General features: G+C 45.5%; 1 protein-coding gene and 1 long non-coding RNA gene across 2 annotated transcripts; one reads left to right on the forward strand and one right to left on the reverse strand.

Moving 5' to 3' along the window:
• Positions 1–13,475: 13,475 nt before the first annotated feature.
• Positions 13,476–16,889, forward strand: LOC143896023 (uncharacterized). The gene is made up of 3 exons (XR_013256536.1): positions 13,476–13,674; positions 14,158–14,352; positions 16,785–16,889. It is a non-coding gene; the product is annotated as an uncharacterized LOC143896023 (long non-coding RNA).
• Positions 14,518–16,685, reverse strand: LOC143896022 (uncharacterized). Its single transcript, XM_077403576.1, has 7 exons — positions 16,667–16,685; positions 16,421–16,593; positions 15,951–16,089; positions 15,587–15,736; positions 15,264–15,350; positions 14,922–15,059; positions 14,518–14,747 (listed from the first exon to the last, which is right to left on the reverse strand). The coding sequence occupies exons 2-7, from the start codon at positions 16,572–16,574 to the stop codon at positions 14,684–14,686; spliced, it is 732 nt and encodes a 243-aa protein (XP_077259702.1). The 5' UTR covers positions 16,575–16,593; positions 16,667–16,685; the 3' UTR covers positions 14,518–14,683.
• Positions 16,890–22,335: the final 5,446 nt, after the last annotated feature.

The following is a 22,335-nucleotide window of genomic DNA, read 5'->3' on the forward strand; positions in this document are numbered from 1 at the left end:
TTATTATTCGCACTGTAGAATAATATTAAATATGTTCTTCTACTGCCATTCTTGGCATTAATTTATTCTATCAATTGTAGGACAAAATTTCCATTTTTATAAAGTTTATTCACGAACCATATAAAAACAAAAATGAGAACAATAATACATACAATTTTTGTTTGGTCTATACTGTTTTTTTACTAAATAGTTTGCGTAACATGGAAATTTTTCTAAGAAAATAAACACGTTTTTTTAGATTTTTTCTTTTTTCAGAATTTATTTAACAGTAGTATTTCATAGTATTTTAGCAATTTATTTAACATTATTTTGAGAAAAAAGAGATTTGCTCGCGAGACACGATGCGCGATGCACGATGCAAACAGAGAGAAAGCAATTTCGGATTTAGAAATTGTGCTGTGTGGGGAAATATAATTCGCGAGAACGCAATTACAGCCTTTCGATATCTTGGCGCAACTTTTTTTAAATTGATTTAAGCCGAAAACTTGAATAGCCCTGCTGAAACCGAAGACCTGGAGACTGTCAATCCACGCCGATCTCTCTGCAACTGTCCATTCAGGATTCTCCTCGGAGATGTGATGAACCATTTGCTCGACGATGCTCTGTAAGAAATTGTAATTCCATTAAAAGCCCACATGTTTATCCAACGTGAACGATAACAATTCTAATCACTTGCTATTTAAGGATTATTAGTTTGTGAACTTTTTTAACAATTATAATATCAAATCAATCAAAAAACTTATAAACATTTTCTAAACAAAAGTTAATCTTATTAGTTATGTTCTACACACACAATACTACTTCAGTTTATGCATGTTAATTCATTAGAGAGCGAGATTTTATTGCGGAAACAAAACATATTTTCACTACCTATTTCTGTGCAATTTATTTTCCTACCATGACTTTGGTGTATCCCAAATTCCTCGTGTAGATGGTGAACGATGAATTTATCAACGTGTAACGGCCTGCCTTTTGGCTGTTTTTATCGAACGCGGACTAGCTCGCCGGACCAGGAGTTCGATGGTAGGCCCAGAGACAGAAGGCAGTTTTGATACGAAACGTGGTTTATTACAGTGGTTCAATTACAGAGTACGGAAACGCATTCGGTTTATGCGGCGGACGCGGGCGGATCATATGCTATAAGACAGCCGCGATAAGTACAACGCATTCGGTGTATGCGGCGGACGCGAGCGGATTATATTCTATAAGACGGTCGCGATAATTACAAATTTCGGGAGCGCATCTGATTTATGCGGCGGACGCGGGCGGATTATATGCTATGAGACGGCCGCGAGAATTACAACGCATTCGGTGTATGCGGCGGACGCGGGCGGATTATATTCTATAAGACGGTCGCGATAATTACAAATTTCGGGAGCGCATTCGGTTTATGCGGCGGACGCGGGCGGATTGTATTCTATAAGACGGTCGCGATAGTTACAAATGTCGGGAGCGCATTCGGTTTATGCGGCGGACGCGAATCAGGTGGTCCGCACCGGCGCGATGCGGTACGCGTGCGAACGGGCCTTGAGGCCGGCCAATGGCTGGTCGGCCCGCGGCGCGAGAATCGCGGCGCGGGCGCGTGTGTGTTATCCGGCGCGGTTTCTTTTCTCGCGATATGATCCGGTGTTAATTATGCGGCGCGGAGGTAAGGGAAACGAACGGCCAGGGGCTAGGCTGGTCGATCGGTTGACGAGGAGGTCCGACTGTTCCGGCGGCAAGAACTCTTGTCGAGAGGCCGAGCACGCTCGACCCCTGGTTACCGTGGCAGACGGGGTGTCCCGGGTAGGAAGGCGGTCAGCGCTCGAGAACTCTCGAGCGAGGCACAGAACGCTGTACCCCGTTTCGTGAGCTGGCCTAGGAAGCGGAAAGGTACTCGTCTCCGAGGGTAGCGGAGCACAGGTAGCTAAGCTCGGATTGCGAGTGTCAATCTGTCGCGGCGCCGGTATTTTATACTCGCCCGGGTGGTACGCTAGGGAGGGGAGGCCGATTCCCGCGTGAGCCGCGCCGCCGGCGGAGCGGAGCGGGATCGGCGTGGCGGTAAGCGTGCTCGCGCTCGGCGGCGTTCGGCTCCCCTCGGTGTCTGTCGGAGACCCGGGAAGATGTCGGTGCGGCGGAGTGCCGCGCACACGATCGCAGTTCCTTCGTTTAAAAAAATAAGGTGGGCGCACCGCGCCCTTTCCTCGCCTGACGGGGATCGTCGAGCGGCATCCGGCAGTTCTTCGCCGGGAATGATGCATGTGTGGGGGTGCATCGTTACATCACCCCCCCCTTAGTATGCCTGAACTTTGAGGCATGCGTTGATGGCCGGTCGGGGTAGTCGGCTGACTTTGGCTGGACCTACCCCGTGGTGCTCTGGGATTTCTCCTTAATCCATCGAACGGACCCATCTCCATTGAATCGTATGTGCCAGCGCCTGTTCCCGAGTCGGGCTTTGTATTCGCGGGAGACGTGGCGTGCGAAATGTGGCACGTCCACGGTAATCCCGGGCGCGACGATGATCATCACTCGGGCCGGGTTGAGAGCTGGTCGTGGCCTTAGCGGTGCCGTATTTCGCGGTTGCAGTCGCCGGGGTAGCGGTGGCGGCGGCGTGGTCAGCCACGCTTGCTTCGCTCGGTTGGCTGCGTCGGACCTCTGCACGATGGTGCCGATGCGAGGCCACGTCCGTGGAGGTGCGGGTCTCTCCGGCGTTGGTGGCGGCGTGGGCTCGGGATCGCCGCGGTATAGTGTGGCCCACCCGTGCCCGATCCCGGGGTTGGCGGGATCGTACGGCTCGGGGTCCTCTCCCAGGATCTCCTCGATCTCTCGCAGGATATTTCGCTCCGTAGCTTGCTCCGTCGCTGTGTCTTCCGTCATGGTGACAGTCGATCTGACGGGTCGGTGGCCGCGTTGTTCGCTCGCTTCCTATCGTCGCCAGGTTTCCTGGCTTATTCGGGGGGGAAGGTCGTACCATCTTTATTTTGTTCGGCGTGACAATAATATTCCACGGTGATCGTACCCGTTGACAATAATATTCACGGTCCCTGACAATAATATTTTTGTCGGCGCTAACGGTTTCAGCGCGCGTCGTCGGCGTGGGTTCGTAATGTACGGTCGCGACGGCGGTTTCGTCGGCGGGCTCCCCTTCCAGGTCGGGATCGTGTACGACGGGTGTCGTATCGGTGGGCGCGCGTTTGAGATCCTGTACATGCACGTGACGGTACCATTTTCCCTGGCGGCTACGGAGGTCGACTATTACTGGCGAGATGATGCGACGAACTTCGAGTGGACCGATAAATTTTGGCGCGAGCTTCGCGTTGAATGCGGCTTCTTTGTTAGACAGGGGTCGGTCGCGCTTACACACCCACTCCCCGATTCGCGGTCGCCAGTCCCGGCGGCGGAGATTGTAATGTTTTTCCTGGCGTTGGAAGGCGCGGGCTAATTGAACGCGCACGAGCTCGTACGCCTCGTTCAAACGACGGTGTACCGGTGTGGCCGGACCGGCCGCGGACGGTAGGCCATTTTCCCCGGGGCGGCGTAGTTCGCGGCCGTGATTTAAAAACGCGGGTGTGTAACCGGTCGCGTCGTGCGTTGCGGTGTTATATGCGAACTGGAGTTCTGGCAGGTGCGCGTCCCACGTTTTATGTTTCTTGGCGTACTGCGCTATCATTGTTTTAATGACGCGATTAGTTCTTTCTACGGGGTTGCAGTGGGGTGCGTATGCCGGCGTGAAACGTTGTCGGATACCGCACTCGTTTAGTAGTTGCGCGAGTTGTTTTGACTTTAGTTGCGTACCATTGTCCGAAAGAATCTCCTCCGGACAGCCGTGTCGAAGGATGATGGTTTCGGTAATATGCTTTACGATCGCGGGCGCGGTGGCGCGTCGTAGCGGGCGGAGCTCGACCCATTTCGTAAAACGGTCTTGCATATTGAGCAACCATATGTGCCCGGCGGCGGATCGTGGCAACGGACCGACGAGGTCGATGGTGACCTGTTGCCATGGTCGTTCGAGGGCGGTCGGGTGCAGCTGGCCGGCTGGTTTTTCCTGCGCCACCTTATGTGCGAGACAGGTCGCGCATTCGCGGACGTACCGTGCGATATCGCGGAACATGCCGGGCCAGTAAAATCGTTGCGCGATCCGCGCGATTGTTTTGGCGATCCCCAAGTGGCCGGCGGTCGGGGCGTCGTGGTACCGCGCGAGAATCTCGGGGCGTTGATCCTTCGGCACGCACTCTTTCCACTGTTCGTCTGCCGGTGTATCTTTAAAATCGAGACTGTGGAGCACGTGCTTCCACAGTCGGCCCTGGTCTATTCGAAAATCGGGCGCCTCGTGGGGCGCGGTTTCGGCTGCATGCCACATGCGCGTATACCATGGGCACTTCGGGGCGGTGACGCTGAGGAGCTCGGATTGCCTCGACAGCGCGTCCGCCACCTTGTTCAGTGTCCCTTTGCGGTATTTAACGTCGAAGTCGTACTGCTGCAATTCAAAGGACCAACGTCCCAATCGGCCGGACGGCGACTCTAGTTTCTGTAGCCACTTTAACGATTGGTGATCCGTGATCACCGTGAACCGGTACCCCTCGAGGTAATCGCGCATCCGCCTAATTCCCCATACGACTGCCAGACACTCCAGTTCGGTAGCGCTATAGTTTCGCTCGGCGTGATTCAATGTGCGGCTAGCGTACGCGATGACACGCTCGCCCTCCGGAAAGTACTGCGTGAGTACGGCTCCCAGACCCGTGGTGCTGGCGTCCGTCTGGAGGTGAAATTGCCGCGTAAAATCCGGACAGGCAAGGACCGGCGCGGTGGTCAGCGTGCGTTTGAGTGTGTCGAACGCGTTTTGCTCGGCCTCCCCCCAGGCCCATCGGGCCTGCTTGCGTGTCAGCGCGGTGAGCGGCGCGGCGAGGGTGGCGAAGTCTTTGATGAACCGGCGGTACCAGCTCGCGAGCCCTAAAAATTGTCGGATGTGTCGTACGCTCTGGGGCACGGGCCAGTTCGCGACGGCGCTAACCTTGTCTGGGTCGGTGCGGATGCCGTCGCGGTCGACGATGTGGCCGAGATACTTGATACGGTCGGTACAGAAACGGCATTTTTCCGGGTTAATCCTTAGCTTCGCGGCCCGGAGTCGGCGGAAAACTTCGCGCATAACGCGTAGGTGCTCCTCGAACGTTTCAGTGGCGATCACGATGTCGTCCAAGTATACGAACACGTGCGGCCATAATTCGGGGCCGAGGATTGAGTCGAGCAAGCGCTGAAAAGTCGCCGGGGCCGAATGCAAGCCGAATGGCATAACCCGGAATTGCATCAGCCCTTTGCCGGGGACCGTAAATGCGGTTACGGGTCGGCTCTCCGGCGCGAGGGGCACCTGCCAGTACCCGTTTTTTAGATCGAGGGTTGACAAGTACCGAGCCCCCCGTAATCTATCTAGCGTCGCGGTGATTTGCGGTAGTGGATACGCGTCTTTTTCGGTAAGCTCGTTAACCCAGCGGAAATCAATGCAAAAACGCGGTTTGCCGTCTTTCTTTCGTACGATCACGATCGGCGAGCTCCAGGCGCTGTGCGACGGCTCGATGATGCCGTCCTGCAGCATTTTTTCGACTTCTGCGTCTATGATCGCCTGCATCGCAGGGTTCCGCGGTCGATACCTCTGCTTAACCGGGCGGTCGGTTTTTACGCGGATTATGTGTTCCCCGCGGTCCGTGGGGCCCTGCACCCCTTCGAACTGCGCGAGTTCGTCTGCCAGAAAACGGCGGAGGCGGTTCTCCTCGGTCGCCGCGTCCTCCTCGTGAATGCCCCCGACGGCGGCTGCTATCGTGTCGGCGCTGGGTGGCGGCGGGGGCAGGATGGCGAAATCCATTTTGCCCCACAGGTCTACGCCTATCAACATGTCGCAGTCTAGCTTGGGCATGATTTGGAACCGGTGCCAAAACATGCGTCCTTGTACGGTCACGGGGAACGTAATTAGACCCGGGATGTCCGCGCGCGTCCCATCGGCGAGATATACCCGCCCGGTAATTGTCGTGATTGTGAAGTTTGCCGCCAACGTTTCCGCGGTGCTCGCGTTCACGAAGGAGGCTTCGGACCCGGTGTCTAAGAGAGCGTCGAATGTTTGGCCCGCTACGCGGACGCTCAGGTGCGGACGCGGTTTGTACGTTATGCGGAGGACCGGGGGGCGGCCGACTCTTCCCCGGCCCGCGTGGCATTTCCCGACGGCGGGTGACAATCACGCGTAAACACGCCGTCCCGCCCACATTGTGAGCAAAACCGTTTGGGTGGCCGGCGGCAATCAAAACGGGTGTGCCCGCGCTGTTTACAGCGCCAGCAACACTCGTGTCGGTCGTATGCGGTAGCGGCGAGCGCGGGTTGCGGGGCGGCAGGCTGTCGCGCGCGAGTCCGCTCTTCGATGCGCTCGAACTCTTCCGCCTGGCGCAGGATCTCGCGCGTCCGGGTGACGGAATCGCGTCGGATGTAGAGCTGGTACCGCGGGTGCATATTATCGTAGAGCGCGTCGAGTCGGTCTTCCTCTGTGAACCCGGTCGCTCGGCGCATCATGGTGAGCATTTCGGTGGCAAATTTGCGGTACGGTTCGTCTGGTCGCTGCATTCGCGTCTGTATTTCGCGAATGAGTTGAGCGCGGTATCGTCGCGGGAGGTAATACTCGCGGAAATCGGCGTGGAAGTCCTCCCAGCCCTGCCATGTGTGCCGGTTATTTCGGTACCAAAGAAACGCGTCGCCCTTAAGTAACTCCGGAAGCCCCGCCAGTATTTGCGCGCCGGAAATCTGGTACGCGTCTTTAAGTTCCTCTAGCCGCTCGAGAAACGCGACGGGATCTTTGCCATCAAAATGGCACCCCCATTTTCTTATTTGATCCACGACTTGACCGGGGAGTCCGGCCGGGCGGTCGCTTGCCGCCGGAAAGAAAACTTCGTACGGGGTTGCCGGAGCCGGCGGCGGGCCGGTCGTTGTCGGCGCGAGGAGCGATCCCGGCGGCGGTATGACGATCGGAGGCACCGTTTTCGTCTCGTTGCCCCCCGCGGCGTCGGTTCGCGTCATCTCGGGATGATCGGTCGCATGAGCACTCAGGCGTTGCCGTAGCTCGTCCATCGTGCCGCCGGCGTCGAGTTCGCGTCGCGTGAGTTCTTCGATTAGCTCGTTTTTCGGTAGTTTATATATCCACGCTTTGGCCATTGCGTATCCTGGTCTTCTGTCTCTCGGAACGATCAAAACGGTCCCTGTTCGGGCGCCATGTAACGGCCTGCCTTTTGGCTGTTTTTATCGAACGCGGACTAGCTCGCCGGACCAGGAGTTCGATGGTAGGCCCAGAGACAGAAGGCAGTTTTGATACGAAACGTGGTTTATTACAGTGGTTCAATTACAGAGTACGGAAACGCATTCGGTTTATGCGGCGGACGCGGGCGGATCATATGCTATAAGACAGCCGCGATAAGTACAACGCATTCGGTGTATGCGGCGGACGCGAGCGGATTATATTCTATAAGACGGTCGCGATAATTACAAATTTCGGGAGCGCATCTGATTTATGCGGCGGACGCGGGCGGATTATATGCTATGAGACGGCCGCGAGAATTACAACGCATTCGGTGTATGCGGCGGACGCGGGCGGATTATATTCTATAAGACGGTCGCGATAATTACAAATTTCGGGAGCGCATTCGGTTTATGCGGCGGACGCGGGCGGATTGTATTCTATAAGACGGTCGCGATAGTTACAAATGTCGGGAGCGCATTCGGTTTATGCGGCGGACGCGAATCAGGTGGTCCGCACCGGCGCGATGCGGTACGCGTGCGAACGGGCCTTGAGGCCGGCCAATGGCTGGTCGGCCCGCGGCGCGAGAATCGCGGCGCGGGCGCGTGTGTGTTATCCGGCGCGGTTTCTTTTCTCGCGATATGATCCGGTGTTAATTATGCGGCGCGGAGGTAAGGGAAACGAACGGCCAGGGGCTAGGCTGGTCGATCGGTTGACGAGGAGGTCCGACTGTTCCGGCGGCAAGAACTCTTGTCGAGAGGCCGAGCACGCTCGACCCCTGGTTACCGTGGCAGACGGGGTGTCCCGGGTAGGAAGGCGGTCAGCGCTCGAGAACTCTCGAGCGAGGCACAGAACGCTGTACCCCGTTTCGTGAGCTGGCCTAGGAAGCGGAAAGGTACTCGTCTCCGAGGGTAGCGGAGCACAGGTAGCTAAGCTCGGATTGCGAGTGTCAATCTGTCGCGGCGCCGGTATTTTATACTCGCCCGGGTGGTACGCTAGGGAGGGGAGGCCGATTCCCGCGTGAGCCGCGCCGCCGGCGGAGCGGAGCGGGATCGGCGTGGCGGTAAGCGTGCTCGCGCTCGGCGGCGTTCGGCTCCCCTCGGTGTCTGTCGGAGACCCGGGAAGATGTCGGTGCGGCGGAGTGCCGCGCACACGATCGCAGTTCCTTCGTTTAAAAAATAAGGTGGGCGCACCGCGCCCTTTCCTCGCCTGACGGGGATCGTCGGGCGGCATCCGGCAGTTCTTCGCCGGGAATGATGCATGTGTGGGGGTGCATCGTTACAAACGAAAGAACGATAGAGATTACCGCGAGGACACATGGTGACGATGGATCAGACTGATCAGAGTCCGTGGCGAGTATGCCGCATGACAAGCGTAGCGCGGATTGTCTGACGCTGATATTTCCCACTGGTGTTCTGCAATCGTATTTGGAAATTACTAATAATGTAATAATTTCTTAATTAATATAAATTAAATCATCTTACTGCATCTCCTCCTCCATTGACCATCATCTCTACCTTTCTCATAGTCATCGTTGTTTTCTTCCATTCTCTATCCCAGCGGTCCTAGCTAATTTTCTTCTTCTTCTTCTTTTTTTCCTATTCGTATGACTCCGATTCTCTGGAAGGCTCGATACGGCCAATAATCTTTTTGTTAATGCCTCAGCTGCGATAACTGAAATTATATCAATATAAATTTGTCGTATAATAATTATTTACCATTCAAATAATTAACATGTTCTTGTATTTCTTATACTCTCCTTATACTTCTGGACGATCCCTCGTGGTTTTTAATCTCTCTTCCGCAAACACACAGCTGTCAAACTGACAGTGACTGACAGCTCTCCACGATACGGTTGACCGTGCTCCACGACGTTACCGACCCAACAATCATGAAGCACGAATAGCGCTAGACGCGACGCGTTCAGCTACTATCTGCCCCCGAACGCGACTGACTTTAGGTGGAAGGCATTAATGACCGCGACTGTACAATGGCTAAAAAATGAGGATATTTTAAGAACTATAGAGCACGCATTTTAAGTTGCAGAATTGAAATTTGTAAACTTCTTCTATGAAACAGAAATCAAGAAGAAGTTAAAAAGTATTTTATATTTAGAAGTATTTACAAGAATTTCAACACATTGTTCCACGCTACTTGATTATTTAATAGAGGAAACTGCACAAGAGTTTATTGTTTAATAGTGCAAATATATATATATAAAGGAAGATGTCCTGACTCACTTACTCACTCACTCACTCACTCACTCATCAACGCCCAGCCCAAACCCATGAACCGAATTTATACCAAAAGTATATGAAATAGGGGTAGAATTTTCCGGGGAGTGCCACTATGTGTATAGTTTTTTGTTACCGGTTTTCTGGAAACCGGTTTTTCTAATTCTTCTAATTTTTCGGGAAATAATTCACCGAATTTCAAAGAATTGTAGATCAAACAGGGGTAGAATTTTCCGGGGAGTGCTATAAAATATATAATTTTTCGTTACCGATCTTTTTGGGAACCGGTATTCGACATTTTTTCATTTTTTCGGGAAATAATTGACCAAATTTCAAAGAAATATATATGAAACAGGTGTAGAATTTTCCGGGAAATGTCATGATGTGTATAGTTTTTTGTTACCGATTTTCTGGAAACCGGTTTTTCTAATTTTTTTTAATTTTTGGAAAATAATTGATCGAATCTCAAAGAATTGTATATGAAACAGGGGTAGAATTTTCCGGGAAATGTTATAAAGTGTATAATTTTTTGTTACCGATTTTTTTGGAAACCGGTATCAGAAATTTTTCAAATTTTTCGGGAATTAATTGACCGAATCGCAAAAAATTATATATGAAGTAGGGGTAGAATTTCCCGGGGAGTGCTATAAACTGTATAGTTTTTTGTTACCGATTTTTTGGGGAATCGGTATCTTTTTGGAAATTGGTTTTGAAAGTATTGTATATGAAGTAAGGGTAGAATTTTTCGGGGAGTGTTATAGAATGTATAATTTTTTGTTACCGATTTTTTTTGGAAATTGGTATCCGAAAGTAGTATTGACTGTGAAATTTAATAACGTCACCAAGTTTCAAGTTAATCGGCTTCTCACATTCTATATAGATAAGTTGATAATTTCACTCAGTATATGTCAGTTGTTAGTAAATGTCAAAAGAAATATATGGAAAAAAAAATATATGGAAATGGAAATTAATCTTAAAAAAATGGATATTAAGGAAGAAAAATAAGAATAAAAAAATTAAAAAAATCTATATATATATATAAAAATGAATGAATGTATGTATGTTCTTTATGCACTCTTAAACTAATCGACTGGTTTTGAAAGTATTGTATATGAAGTAGGGGTATAATTTTCCGGGGAGTGTTATAGAGTGTATCGTTTTTTATTACCGATCTTTTTGGAAATCGGTATCCAAAATTTCCCAATTTTTCGGAATATAATTGATGAATTTTAAAGAATTGTATATGAATCAGGGGTAGAATTTTCCGGGGAGTGCTATAGAGTGTATAGTTTTTCGTTACCGATCTTCTTGGGAACCGGTATCCGACATTTTTTCAATTTTTCGGGAAATAATTAACTGAATTTTAAAGAATTGTATATAAAACAAGGGTAGAATTTCCCGGAAAGTGCTATAAACTGTATAATTTTGTGTTACCAATTTTTTTGAGAACCGGTATCCGAAATTTTTCCAATTTTTCGGGAAATAATTGACCAAATTTTAAAGAATTGTCCACATTATAAAGAAAATTTAATTGTTCTCCTTCAAATCCTTCAAATTTTAAATATGTGTATAATTTTTTGTTACCGATTTTTTGGAAACTGGTTTTTCTAATTCTTTCAATGTTTCGGGAAATAATTGACCGAATCTCGAAGAATTGTATATGAGGTGAGGGTAGAATTTTTCGGAAATTGCCATGATGTGTATAATTTTTCGTTACCAATCTTTTTGGAAATAGGTATCAGAAATTTTTCCAATTTTTTGGGAATTAATTGACCAAATCGCAAAGAATTATATATAAAGTAGGGGTAGAATTTTACGGGAAACGCCATGATGTATACAGTTTTTGTTACCGATTTTTTTGGAAACCAGTTTTTTTAATTTTTTTAATTTTTCGGGAAATAATTGATGATTGAATCTCAAAGAGTTATACATAAAATAGGGACAAAATTTCCCGGGAAGTGCTATAAAGTGTACTATTTTTTGTTATCAATCTTTTTGGAAACCGGTTCCAAATGACCAAATCCCAAAAAATTGTATATAAAAACAGGGAGGGAAAGAAAGAGGGGGAGAGGGAGAGAGATAGAGAGAGAGGGAGGGAGAAGGAGAGAGAGTAAAAGAAATAGAGGGAGAGAGGAAGAGAGGGAAAAAAAGAGAGAAAGAGAGAGAGAGAGAGAGAGAGAGAAAGAGGGCGGAAGAGAGAGAGAGAGAGAGAGAGAGAGAGAGAGAGGGAGAGAGAGATTATTTGCGTGTTTTACTACATATGTCCTCCGGGGCGAAGTCCGGGTAGCCAGCTAGTTTATTAATAAAATATTAAATGGAACCCAACGAGAAAATTATGAAAACAACTACATTTATAATGAATTGAAAAGAATGTCAATAAGGTTCACAAAAAAGAAAAATTTGAAACAAACAAAATAATTGTATCAATCTAAAAAAAGTGGCACCATCTTTCGACAGATTGTAAGTATATTACAGTGTCTTGATTATTTTAATTATTATTAATTAAATTATCTGAAATTGAAATAAATATTTTATGTGCAAATTAACAATAGATTAGTAACAGTAATTTTGGTATTTTTTATTTATATATATAGCAGTAATAATTATATAGTAGACGCACTTTTTGTATCAATAATATATTTCTTATTAAAAATTATGTCAAAAGTTATTTTATATCACTGAATTATTGAATGTTATATACTTAATTTAAACAAACAACTTATTTTTTTCCTTTTCTTTTTGCAATTTTATTATAAATAATTAAGACGCTATTTTTCTTACCAATTTTCTAAATAACTGATAATATTTTGTCTACGTGTACACATATATTGCTGATTTAATTGCGCAAACAATAATATTACTGCAAATAAATGTTTATGTTTTGATTCGACGTTCTTATAACTCACACAATCTATATCGTGTAAATTTTTTTTTGCAGGACGAGGTGAACACACAAATTGCAATAAACAATAACAATAACAATAACAATAACATTAACAATAATTAAGTAAACACAAAAATTGCAATAAAGCTATCAAAAGAATAAAATTTTTAAGAAATAAAGATACTATTTAACCAATGGTACGATTTATCAATACTCCTCTCTAATTTTATAAAATTGCGATAACAAAACATTCACTATTTACACATCGTTGCGATAACAAAATATTTACTATTTACATCCAAATTAAATTAATATTAAAAAAAAAGTCGGCAAAAATAATCGGATGTGATAGTCGAGACAACTGTAATCGGTCATCACATATGCATATTCATGTGCATATATGCTACGGTTATTTATACTTTTGTGATAAATAAAATATTGTATTAATATAACTATTACGAACGTTTCTCTCTTTTTTAACACAAAATTTAATTTTTTACTTATATATATATATATATATATATCCAGAGCCGGGATTTAGTTGCACATTTCGTGCCGATTCTCGATTTGAAACACAATGTCCGCAAAAATCGTACTTTTGATCGTACTTTTTTGACTCGGAGTCGGGTCGAGTCAGCAAATCGAATATGCCATAAATCCTGGCTCTGATACACACACACACACGCACGCACGCACGCACGCACGCACGCACGCACGCACGCACGCACGCACACACACACACACACACATATATATATATATATATATATATATATATATATATTACACATGTACATATACATATACATATATACATATATATTTTTTTTTATTTATATAGTGTCCGGCGAGGGCGCCACAAACGCTGGCTCTTCCAAAACCATGGGAGATTGTAGCCCCTGGATGAGTCGCGGTCTGGACAACCGATCTCACGTAGGCGGACTTTAAACCTACCGCCGGCGGATGGGAGCAGTGACAAGGGGCGCCCTAGTGCGGCGCGGCGGTCGCCTAGAGGGATTGCTGGCAGGCCAGGGCGCAGCACCGACCAGGCTAGGGAAACCGGCGCGCGCGGGCGCGCGCGGGCCCAGCGTGGTCCCGCCGGTCCGAGGGAACGCGACCATGATGGAAATATACATGGTGTGCTCAGTATTGGTCTGTCTTTTTCTAAAATCTCCCGGCTCTCTCTTTTCTTGTCGCCGAAAAACACAGGCTTCCATCAACAAAATATCCCTAGAATAGTGGGTATTTTGTGTTGTTACGATGCAGAATTCGACCCTCTTCCTGTGATTTTGGTTTCGTGTAAAATAAAGGTAAGATGTTTTTTTTAATTAAAACTAAAATATTTGGCCATTATTCGTAACAGTAATAAATATAATATGCAATAAATTTATATAATAATGAAAGTAAAAAACAGGAAAAAAAGATTTATTTTAATATACTGTCGATTAATTTTTCATATCTATTTTTTTTAAATAAAGACTTTTTTTTTTATAAAGACTATTGTTTATTAAAGACATTGTAAATTATTCATCATAGATGATCCACAATGTCTCGGTAGCTTCCTCTTCGAATTTAGGCTTGCATTATTCATATTACATGTGTACGTTAAATTTTTTTTTATTTACTTGTTTTCACGATTGTTTTGTGATTAATTTATATAATTAATAATACTTTTTAAATAATTCTTCTTCACTTACAACTAATTATTAGATAACTTAATCAATGTGATAAACTGGCTTCTAGTACTTTCTGTTATATTTACTAAATAAAAAATCATTCTTTTCTATGTTTAGACCAAATTCATTCAAGCTGTTGAATTGGAACAAGTGGATAAGAAAATCAATATTATCAGTCCAGAATGTGATACGCAAAATGCTTGTCTATCAGCAAAACCGAAGCTGCCAAAGATATTGCATATTGACTGTCACATATTTGCTACCAGGTCGAGGTATATTAATGAACTTGCAGGAGTTAAGGATTAATAAAAGGTATCTCTAAAAGTAAAGTTGACAGAAGATTAAGGTTTATTTAATATATACACAAAGACAATGTTTATTTAATATATACACAAAGACAATGTTTATTCAATATATACACAAAGACAAGGTAACAATCATATTAAACAAGTTTCTTTTATTTATGTACATTTTCTTCTTGTCGGAAGAACGTTCATTTTTTTTTAATTTCTTATCTTTTCTTTTTTTTTCCTTTCTTGCGTGTGTCTTTTTGCCAATTTCTTTAACTCGAATGTATGTGCGAGTTCTAACAAGGCATTTTAACACCTCCTCGGGTACCCAATTGACGTTGTATCCAGAGTTCTTAACAAGAGTGACCACTTTTTTGACGACATACTTTTCTTTTGAGAAACTGTCCCCATGAAAAGCTACAAAACAATCCTCCACAACTTTACTAAGCTTCATCAACTGTTATGCTTTTAAAACGTAAACTTAAGTCACTTTTTTTAAACTGATGATAAATAATGAATATCAATGCAATTACAAATTAATCATTACTACATATATTGCACCATAAATAGGCAGTAAAGTATTTCACTCACCGACGTTGACGTTTCAATGGTGGACTTCCTTGTTCACTATTATATGCTGCCTCGTGAACTTTCGTCTTCGAAGTAAACCGTTTACTCCTCGATCGTACTGTACTACACTTATGTAGCACTACCTTCTTCTTTTTGGATCTACAAAATATACATATATAAGGTCATTAAAGAATTTCCTAACTTGTCACTGTAAAACTTAATTATTGTATTGTTAAAACTAAACAAGAATTAACAGATATAAACAAATTGTGCAACGCATTGAAATGGACTTGCTGAAAAATTTGTTAAAAATTTTCCATCTATGCGTACGAGTGTGTTATATCACGAATAAATTTTACTAACCTTGTTGGAAAACTCTCACTGCGCAACAGTTCATAGGATACTTCCTGAACATCGTTGTCACTGTTAGTTGGTTCCTGGCAACGATTACTGAAAAAACATATAGAAAATAATGTTACAATTAATGTACACCGAACTTATAGTGATGACACATGGAAAAAAACCTGTGCACATTGCATTTCAAAAGAATCAAAATATCTTTAAATGACTCACTTAAGTCGAATGTATATTACACAACTGTAGGAATTACATTATTTATTGTGGAAAAAAATAACTTGAATACAAGATATATCCTCAAAATGTGGTACTTGTATTTTAATACATACCTAGTAGATACTAATGTTAAGTGCTCAGTGACTCCTACGGGGGATGGTACTGGGGTCGAAGATCGTATCGGAGTATTTGTGTTCGTAGATGGGCAAACCAAATGAAACTCCCGCCGTATCACCTTCATATTATTTTCTTCAGGAGATGCTCTAAAAGAAGAACAAAGTTATTGTAATTTCATATACATACTACAGAAAGACTACAATTGCTAGCTTTGTAATTTTAATAAATATCAGAGCAATGAAAATGATTGTTATATCTCGTCTAATAATTCATAAATAACATATGATAGCACTATATATTATTAACGATATGGAGCTATGGTTACAAAAGGACTATATTGATTTTTCCTTGTTAACTTACTGTTCATTTAATGGCTGCAGATGCAATGTAGGCACAGCGGATGGCAAAAGACTCCGCCTTTTTGAAATTTTTTCTGCAGCTCTCTTCCTCTTCGGCTGAACAAATGACTCTGACGTAAAGTGCATTGAACAAATTCTTGCTGTAATAACAAAAAATCGTAATGTATTTTGTTGATGTATCAACATCACCTTTAATTTACTTCTGGATGAATGTTATTACTAATGTTATAACATTTTTAACTAACGCTCGGAGTCAATTGAATAAAAAAAATGTTCCTTCAAATTAGCTAACTGACGTTTATTTATGTATATTTTCTTAAAAATTAATTTCTATCAAATTTACCTAAAAACAAAATGAAAACAGCAGTTTATCACTATTAATTTCTCATTTCTTATTAAATAATTTGATAAAATAAGCATAGACATAAGCAAACAATATAAAGCATTATATTTATTATTATTAAGACTTACCGTTCACCGTATTGGAAGGAAGGACAACTTCTCCGATATTTTTGTACCATCCTTCACGCATGATTTGGTTTTCCGGTATTTTGTGGAAACTGACTTCCTCCGGAGTACATGTTGTATTGGTGTTTTTACAATTTTTGACAATACACCGCACCATTTTTGCGTTCTCCAAGCTCCTGAAATCAATTTTCAAAATTAAACAAACGTTGTCTAGTAAGTGGAGGTTAAAAATACACACAGACACTTTACCTGAAAGAGACAGACGACGACAGAGGAATACGAGATACACACACGATTCACGTGCAAGAGAGACGCTACTAGTACAGTAGTGCCAAACTTCCAACGCTAAACATTTTGTTTCTCACAGTTGCCCACCCTGTGTTTTTCGGTGACATTCACGTTGAAAAGGGGCGTGGTTTACGAGTTCTGAGCACACCATGTATATTTCCACCATGAACGCGACTGTCGTGCGAGCCGCCATCCCGGCAACATCCAGCCCTGCGAGCCGAGCTGCCGGAACAGGAAGAATTTGTAAGTCCACTGCTCAGCCTTCCTCGAAGTAAGATCGCGGTAATACCTAGGCCCTCCCGGGAGTCGCGTTGTGCCGCGGTAATACCTAGGCCCTCCCGGGAGTCGCGTTGTGCCGCGGTAATGTATGAAATCAGCCGTAATTGAAGAATACCGAGTGCCATACTGCGGGAAGGCCCGCGTGACAAAGAGATCGCGAGTGCCCGTCTCGGGGATGCGAACGTACGGCCGCCGACAGTCAGCGTGCTTATGGTTTCGTTTCGTGTGATTTTGTTTCGCGTAATTTCGTTGCGGGTGATTTCGTTTCGTGTAATTTCGTTGCGTGTACTTTCGTTGCGGGCAATTTCGTCACGTGGAAATTCATGATCGCCGTTGGCTTAACCGTGCCGTAGTTTTGAGAAGGGGCTCTCGCGCGTGAGAGGGTCTCGTAGTTATCGTTGCCGGTTAAGTTTGTGCCATTTGTAATTAGCTATCCGTGCGTTTCATCGGGAATAATGGCCCACGGCTGTGTCGAGTTTACGGGTGAGGCCGTTCGTGCGTCTCGAGGGGAGAGAAGATCCCCAGCGTTGTCGCGGTAGACCGTAAGGAAATTGCGTTAATTGTTTAATTGTTAAACGTAGACGTTCCGAGTATTTCGCGTTTGACCGTCCGGGTAGAATTCGATGCAACTTATGTCGGGGAATACTCCTGTACGAATTTGATCGGGATTGCCGTGCAGTTCAGCGACGGAATGAGTATTGCGCTCGTGGGGTGACACGTGGCGCGTACTCGAATTCTGCTTGTTCGCCGTGGAACACGTCATCATCCACATGTTATCTGCTTTAACTGAAATATAACTTTATGTTCTTTGTTATTTGAGTGTGATGATTGCGCTACGCTCCCTCTCCTATTCCAACCGCGGTTAATCAAAGAAGCCCACGCCTGAGAATACTGTGATCTCGTGTATCGTGGTGCGAGGAATCGCACCTGGCGCCCAACATTACATCTTAAAAATATTCAGTCGAGCTACCATCGGGGTTTCGGAAAGGAATATTGCGAATTCTAAAGAGATTTAGTGAAGAAAGCGACGGCGCGCTCCTCCACGGTCAGCGAGACCGTGAGGACATCGTCGTCGTCTTCACAATATATATATATAATAAAATCATAGAATGACCCTCGAGAATTAAAAATAAGAAAGAAAAAAGGCTATTAGGGTTGGACGCGGTTCTTCGTGCGTAGAATCAGTATATTCGTCTTCTTGAAGTACATTGAAAAATATGAATTTCCCGACTCATTTTTGAGCCATCCTCAGCGTTAACAAGCAATTTGCCGCACGTTCTCCATGTCAACTGGCGAGGTTACAGACTCGAATTAACGTGGACCAAATCATCTTCTTATCTGTAATTTTTTAAAAATAATTAGATGAAATAAGAACAAAAAGGTTTATAGACTCACCAAAAGGTCAAAGTGAACGTGGGGCATGAAGCCGTAAACCATAAAAATAGCGATGGGACTTATTCGCCCCATCCACACGTTACAACAGCAATGAAATAATAAAATTTGAAAGGACGAAGCGTGTCACAAGTCAAACCATCGGTAACGTTTTACATAGATAGTTGTGTCAATACGATAATATAATGTTATGATATCGGATCCAGAGTACCAATGACAACGCCAGAACTCGACACGTCACCAAGTTTAGTTAACCAGTAAGAAGTGTTCATGGGCATAGTTTATAATTAATTTAAAACAGTTATATATGCGTGGTGTAAAACACTATTTCTCTGTAATTTTATGAGTCATTTCCGAGACCGATCTCCTGGATAAATATCTTTCTTTATCAGGAATTTCCACGTTCTCCCAATCAAATTCGTGATCCAGATTTAATCTATGTTCCGTGATGACAGATTGTGTCGTGATATTTCTGTGAATAAATTAATTAAAAGACGGCGATACAAGTCAAGCGCGGTACGTGGTGCGCAACTAGAGAATTAATAGTTACAGAAGTAACGAATTACAATGTATATACGTATATACATATATTCCAACTTAATAAACTGCGCGCCGATTGTTTGTCGGACTTGAAACACAGTTATCGTTGGAACATTAATACCCTTCCCTCCCCGGAATTAAATCTATACGATTTAATTATTTAAAAAACTGTAAAGAAATTATTGCGAAAAATATTACCTCAGCCAGGATTCGAACCTGGAACCTCCCTCATTCCGTGAAGGGCGTCGTACCAATTCGACTACCGAGGCATTTGGTAATATTTATCGCAATAACAGCGTTGATAAGTTTAACAAGCGCATGTTTCAGCTTGCGTAGATTCAAATATATCAGTTTATTAAGTTGGAATATATGTATATAAGCATATACATTGTAATTCGTTACTTCTGTAACTATTAATTCTCTAGTTGCGCACCACGTACCGCGCTTGACTCGTATCGCCGTCTTTTAATTAATTTGTTGACATTTTCACGAGTCTAATGATATATTTGAATCTACGCAGGCTGAAACATGCGCTTGTTAAACTTATCAACGCTGTTATTGCGATAAATATTACCACATGCCTCGGTAGTCGAATTGGTACGACGCCCTTCACGGAATGAGGGAGGTTCCAGGTTCGAATCCTGGCTGAGGTAATATTTTTCGCAATAATTTCTTTACAGTTTTTTAAATAATTAAATCGTATAGATTGTGACGTGACATTTGTCGCGTCCTCCGCCCAGACGGTAGCTCGGCCGAGGGGAAGGTCAGGGATGGCGCCTCGACTCGAGTTGAGGAAGGGCCACTCGCGTTAACTAAACCTTTTAGGCTAATTTCCGTAGGGACGACAGGTGGTGCCGGAGCGTGGGATCACGACCTAATGTACCGACGTTAGTCGCGACGAGAGAAGACCGGGCGCTCGGAGGACGTACGGCGGAGGGGTTGGACCAACGGGCGGGCTACTAGGGCCTGCCGCTGGAGAAGCGCCGAGAATGTCTCGCACAGCGTAACACGGCCCCGCCGCAGCATAAACACAGGTGCACCACCGCGACTGCAGCGCGGGTGGGCGACCCGCACACTCTCTCCGACGGCGCCCCGAGGGCCGAGCGGCGCCGCCACGGCCTGGCCAGCCGGGCGGGAAACCGCGAGGGGCCAGCGCGCAACCAGCAGCCAAATCAAACGAGCCGCGGGAAAATGGCGGAAAATCGTCTGCAACGTCGCGAACAGGGCGACGCACACGACCAATCGGCGGGGCGGAAGAACCGCGAGCTTGAGGGCGCAAGTGCGGGGGCCCGGCGTAATCCCGCCGAACCGACCACTCCTCACTGTCGATCGAGCCGCCAACGAGAAGCCACCCCTGGACGAGCGCCCCGACGCCGCCGAGCAGCAGCGAGCAGCCAGACGTGTAAGATCTCCACTCCGGTGCTACCAAGTAATCGTGGGCTCGATCTCGGTCGCGACCCGGCGCAAGTAAGCGTGTATATTGACTAGATTACCGTGTGAATCGGCCTGATTGCGTGCCGTATTTAGCTACCGGCCCCGCCGTCGTGGGTGCCGGGAACATTATCGCGACTGTTTGTCGGGATCGCGGGCCCGTGGAGGGCCGAGATCGTAGCCAGAAACCTCTCTGAAAGCCCTACTCGATAGCTCGCGTACGATCGGCAGTCAATTTGCGGCTATCGCCGTGCGTGTTTTGTGAATCGTGGACGGAGGCGTACCGCGGGCGGTACACTCCGGTGCATATTGTGTTTAGAGTTACGTATTCGGGTATATTGTTGCGTGTCGTGTACGGAAGCCCCGTGTGCGTGTCGGGAGGGACCGCGCCGGGCATCTTGTGGTGCATCGCGAGCCTCGCAGATGTTTTGCGTCGCGTGCGCGGGCAAATATCGTCGCGCCGGCTCGAGGAGGGATCTCGCGAGCGCGCCATTGCGTGGCGTTGCGTATATTGTGTCGTGCGTGTGCGAATCGTTGATGTCGAGTCGGTGAGAATTGTCATGTCGGGTGGATAAGAATTGTTCATGTCGTGCGCATAGGAATCGCCGTGCGTTCGGAATCGGGGGATTAAGACGGGGGCGGATTGGCGTTACCGCGTGGTCGCGCGTATTTAGACCGAGATTGCGGGGCTCGCCTGAGAGCTTCGTTCGCGAAGGGAGTCTCGCGGGCGTGAACATCACGCACTCCGCGCGCGCTAACGGCCGATCCGATTGCCGCGTTGGCACCGGCCCGTCGAGCAATATCCGGCCCCGGTTTTCCGATATGATTTATCCGCTCATTATGTGAAATATATCTAATTACTGTTGTTCATCGCCGAGCTTTATTATGTGTGTCGGTTGTGTCACGCTCCTTCTCCACTTCCACCTCTTTCGCGCGGACTTACGCCCTGAGCTCGCGATGAGGCCATTGAGGCTACGGTGAGCATTGCCGAGACGTGGTGCGCGTCTATAATCGCACCTGGCGCCCAATCACAAGGTATCGTCCAAGACCTTAGATACCGGAATTACGGTAATGAATCGGACCTCGGTATCCCCTTTTGAGCTATCGTCTGGCGGTAAGTCAATGCAATTGCAGCCGCGCTCCCTCGGCTAGCGAGACCGAGGGAAATCGGTTTGCAAGATTTAATTCCGAGGAGGGAAGGGTATTAATGTTCCAACGATAACTGTGTTTCAAGTCCGACAAACAATCGGCGCGCAGTTTATTAAGTTGGAATATATGTATATGCGTATATACATTGTAATTCGTTACTTCTGTAACTATTAATTCTCTAGTTGCGCACCACGTACCGCGCTTGACTCGTATCGCCGTCTTTTAATTAATTTGTTGACATTTTCACGAGTTTAATGATATATTTCTGTGAATGTGGTTCCGATGCTCCGAAATTCGCGTTTTTAATTGCCTCTTCGTCTGGCCTACATATGATGCGTCACAATTTTTGCAGGATATTTTATAAACCACATTTTTATTAAATTGAGTTGGGAGAACGTTTTTTTGTATTTTGATAAATTTATTAAGTTTGTTTAAGCTGAAGAAAGACAGGTTGACATTATGCTCTTTAACAACTCTTTTAAATTTTTCTGAAATGCCCTGAACATATGGGACAGTGAACCACGTACGCCGTTCCTCTTCGATTAGAGGTTCCTGTCTGCAAGTGCGTTTGTTGAGTAACGATTTAATTCTCGTGTTGATAGTGTTAAAGACAAAAGTCAATAGGTAATCGTTCTTGTACTGTATCAGTTAATTATTGTTTAACATTTAAAGAAATAAATTAACAACTCGAAAAATTATTTTAAAACAGAAATTTAATAAGTAAATTACAAACTGACAAAAAATATAAATATAAATAACAAAATATACAAAAAAAATATGAAACAAAAACGTAATTGTTCTTTGAACTATGGGAAAAGCATAACGGAAAGTAATATTAA

The sequence above is a fragment of the Temnothorax americanus genome, unplaced genomic scaffold (genome assembly GCF_048541705.1).
Source record: "Temnothorax americanus isolate GAGA-0224 unplaced genomic scaffold, ASM4854170v1 Scaffold174, whole genome shotgun sequence".
NCBI classification, from domain to species: domain Eukaryota; kingdom Metazoa; phylum Arthropoda; class Insecta; order Hymenoptera; family Formicidae; genus Temnothorax; species Temnothorax americanus.

Coding starts and splice junctions, on each gene's coding strand:
- LOC143896022 (XM_077403576.1), bottom strand. CDS start 16,574: ATGGTGCGGTGTATTGTCAAAAATTGTAAAAACACCAATACAACATGT. Junction 15,737..15,950: donor CTGCAGCCATTAAATGAACA/GTAAGTTAACAA, acceptor TTCTTCTTTTAG/AGCATCTCCTGAAGAAAATA. Junction 14,748..14,921: donor CCATTGAAACGTCAACGTCG/GTGAGTGAAATA, acceptor ATTGTTTTGTAG/CTTTTCATGGGGACAGTTTC.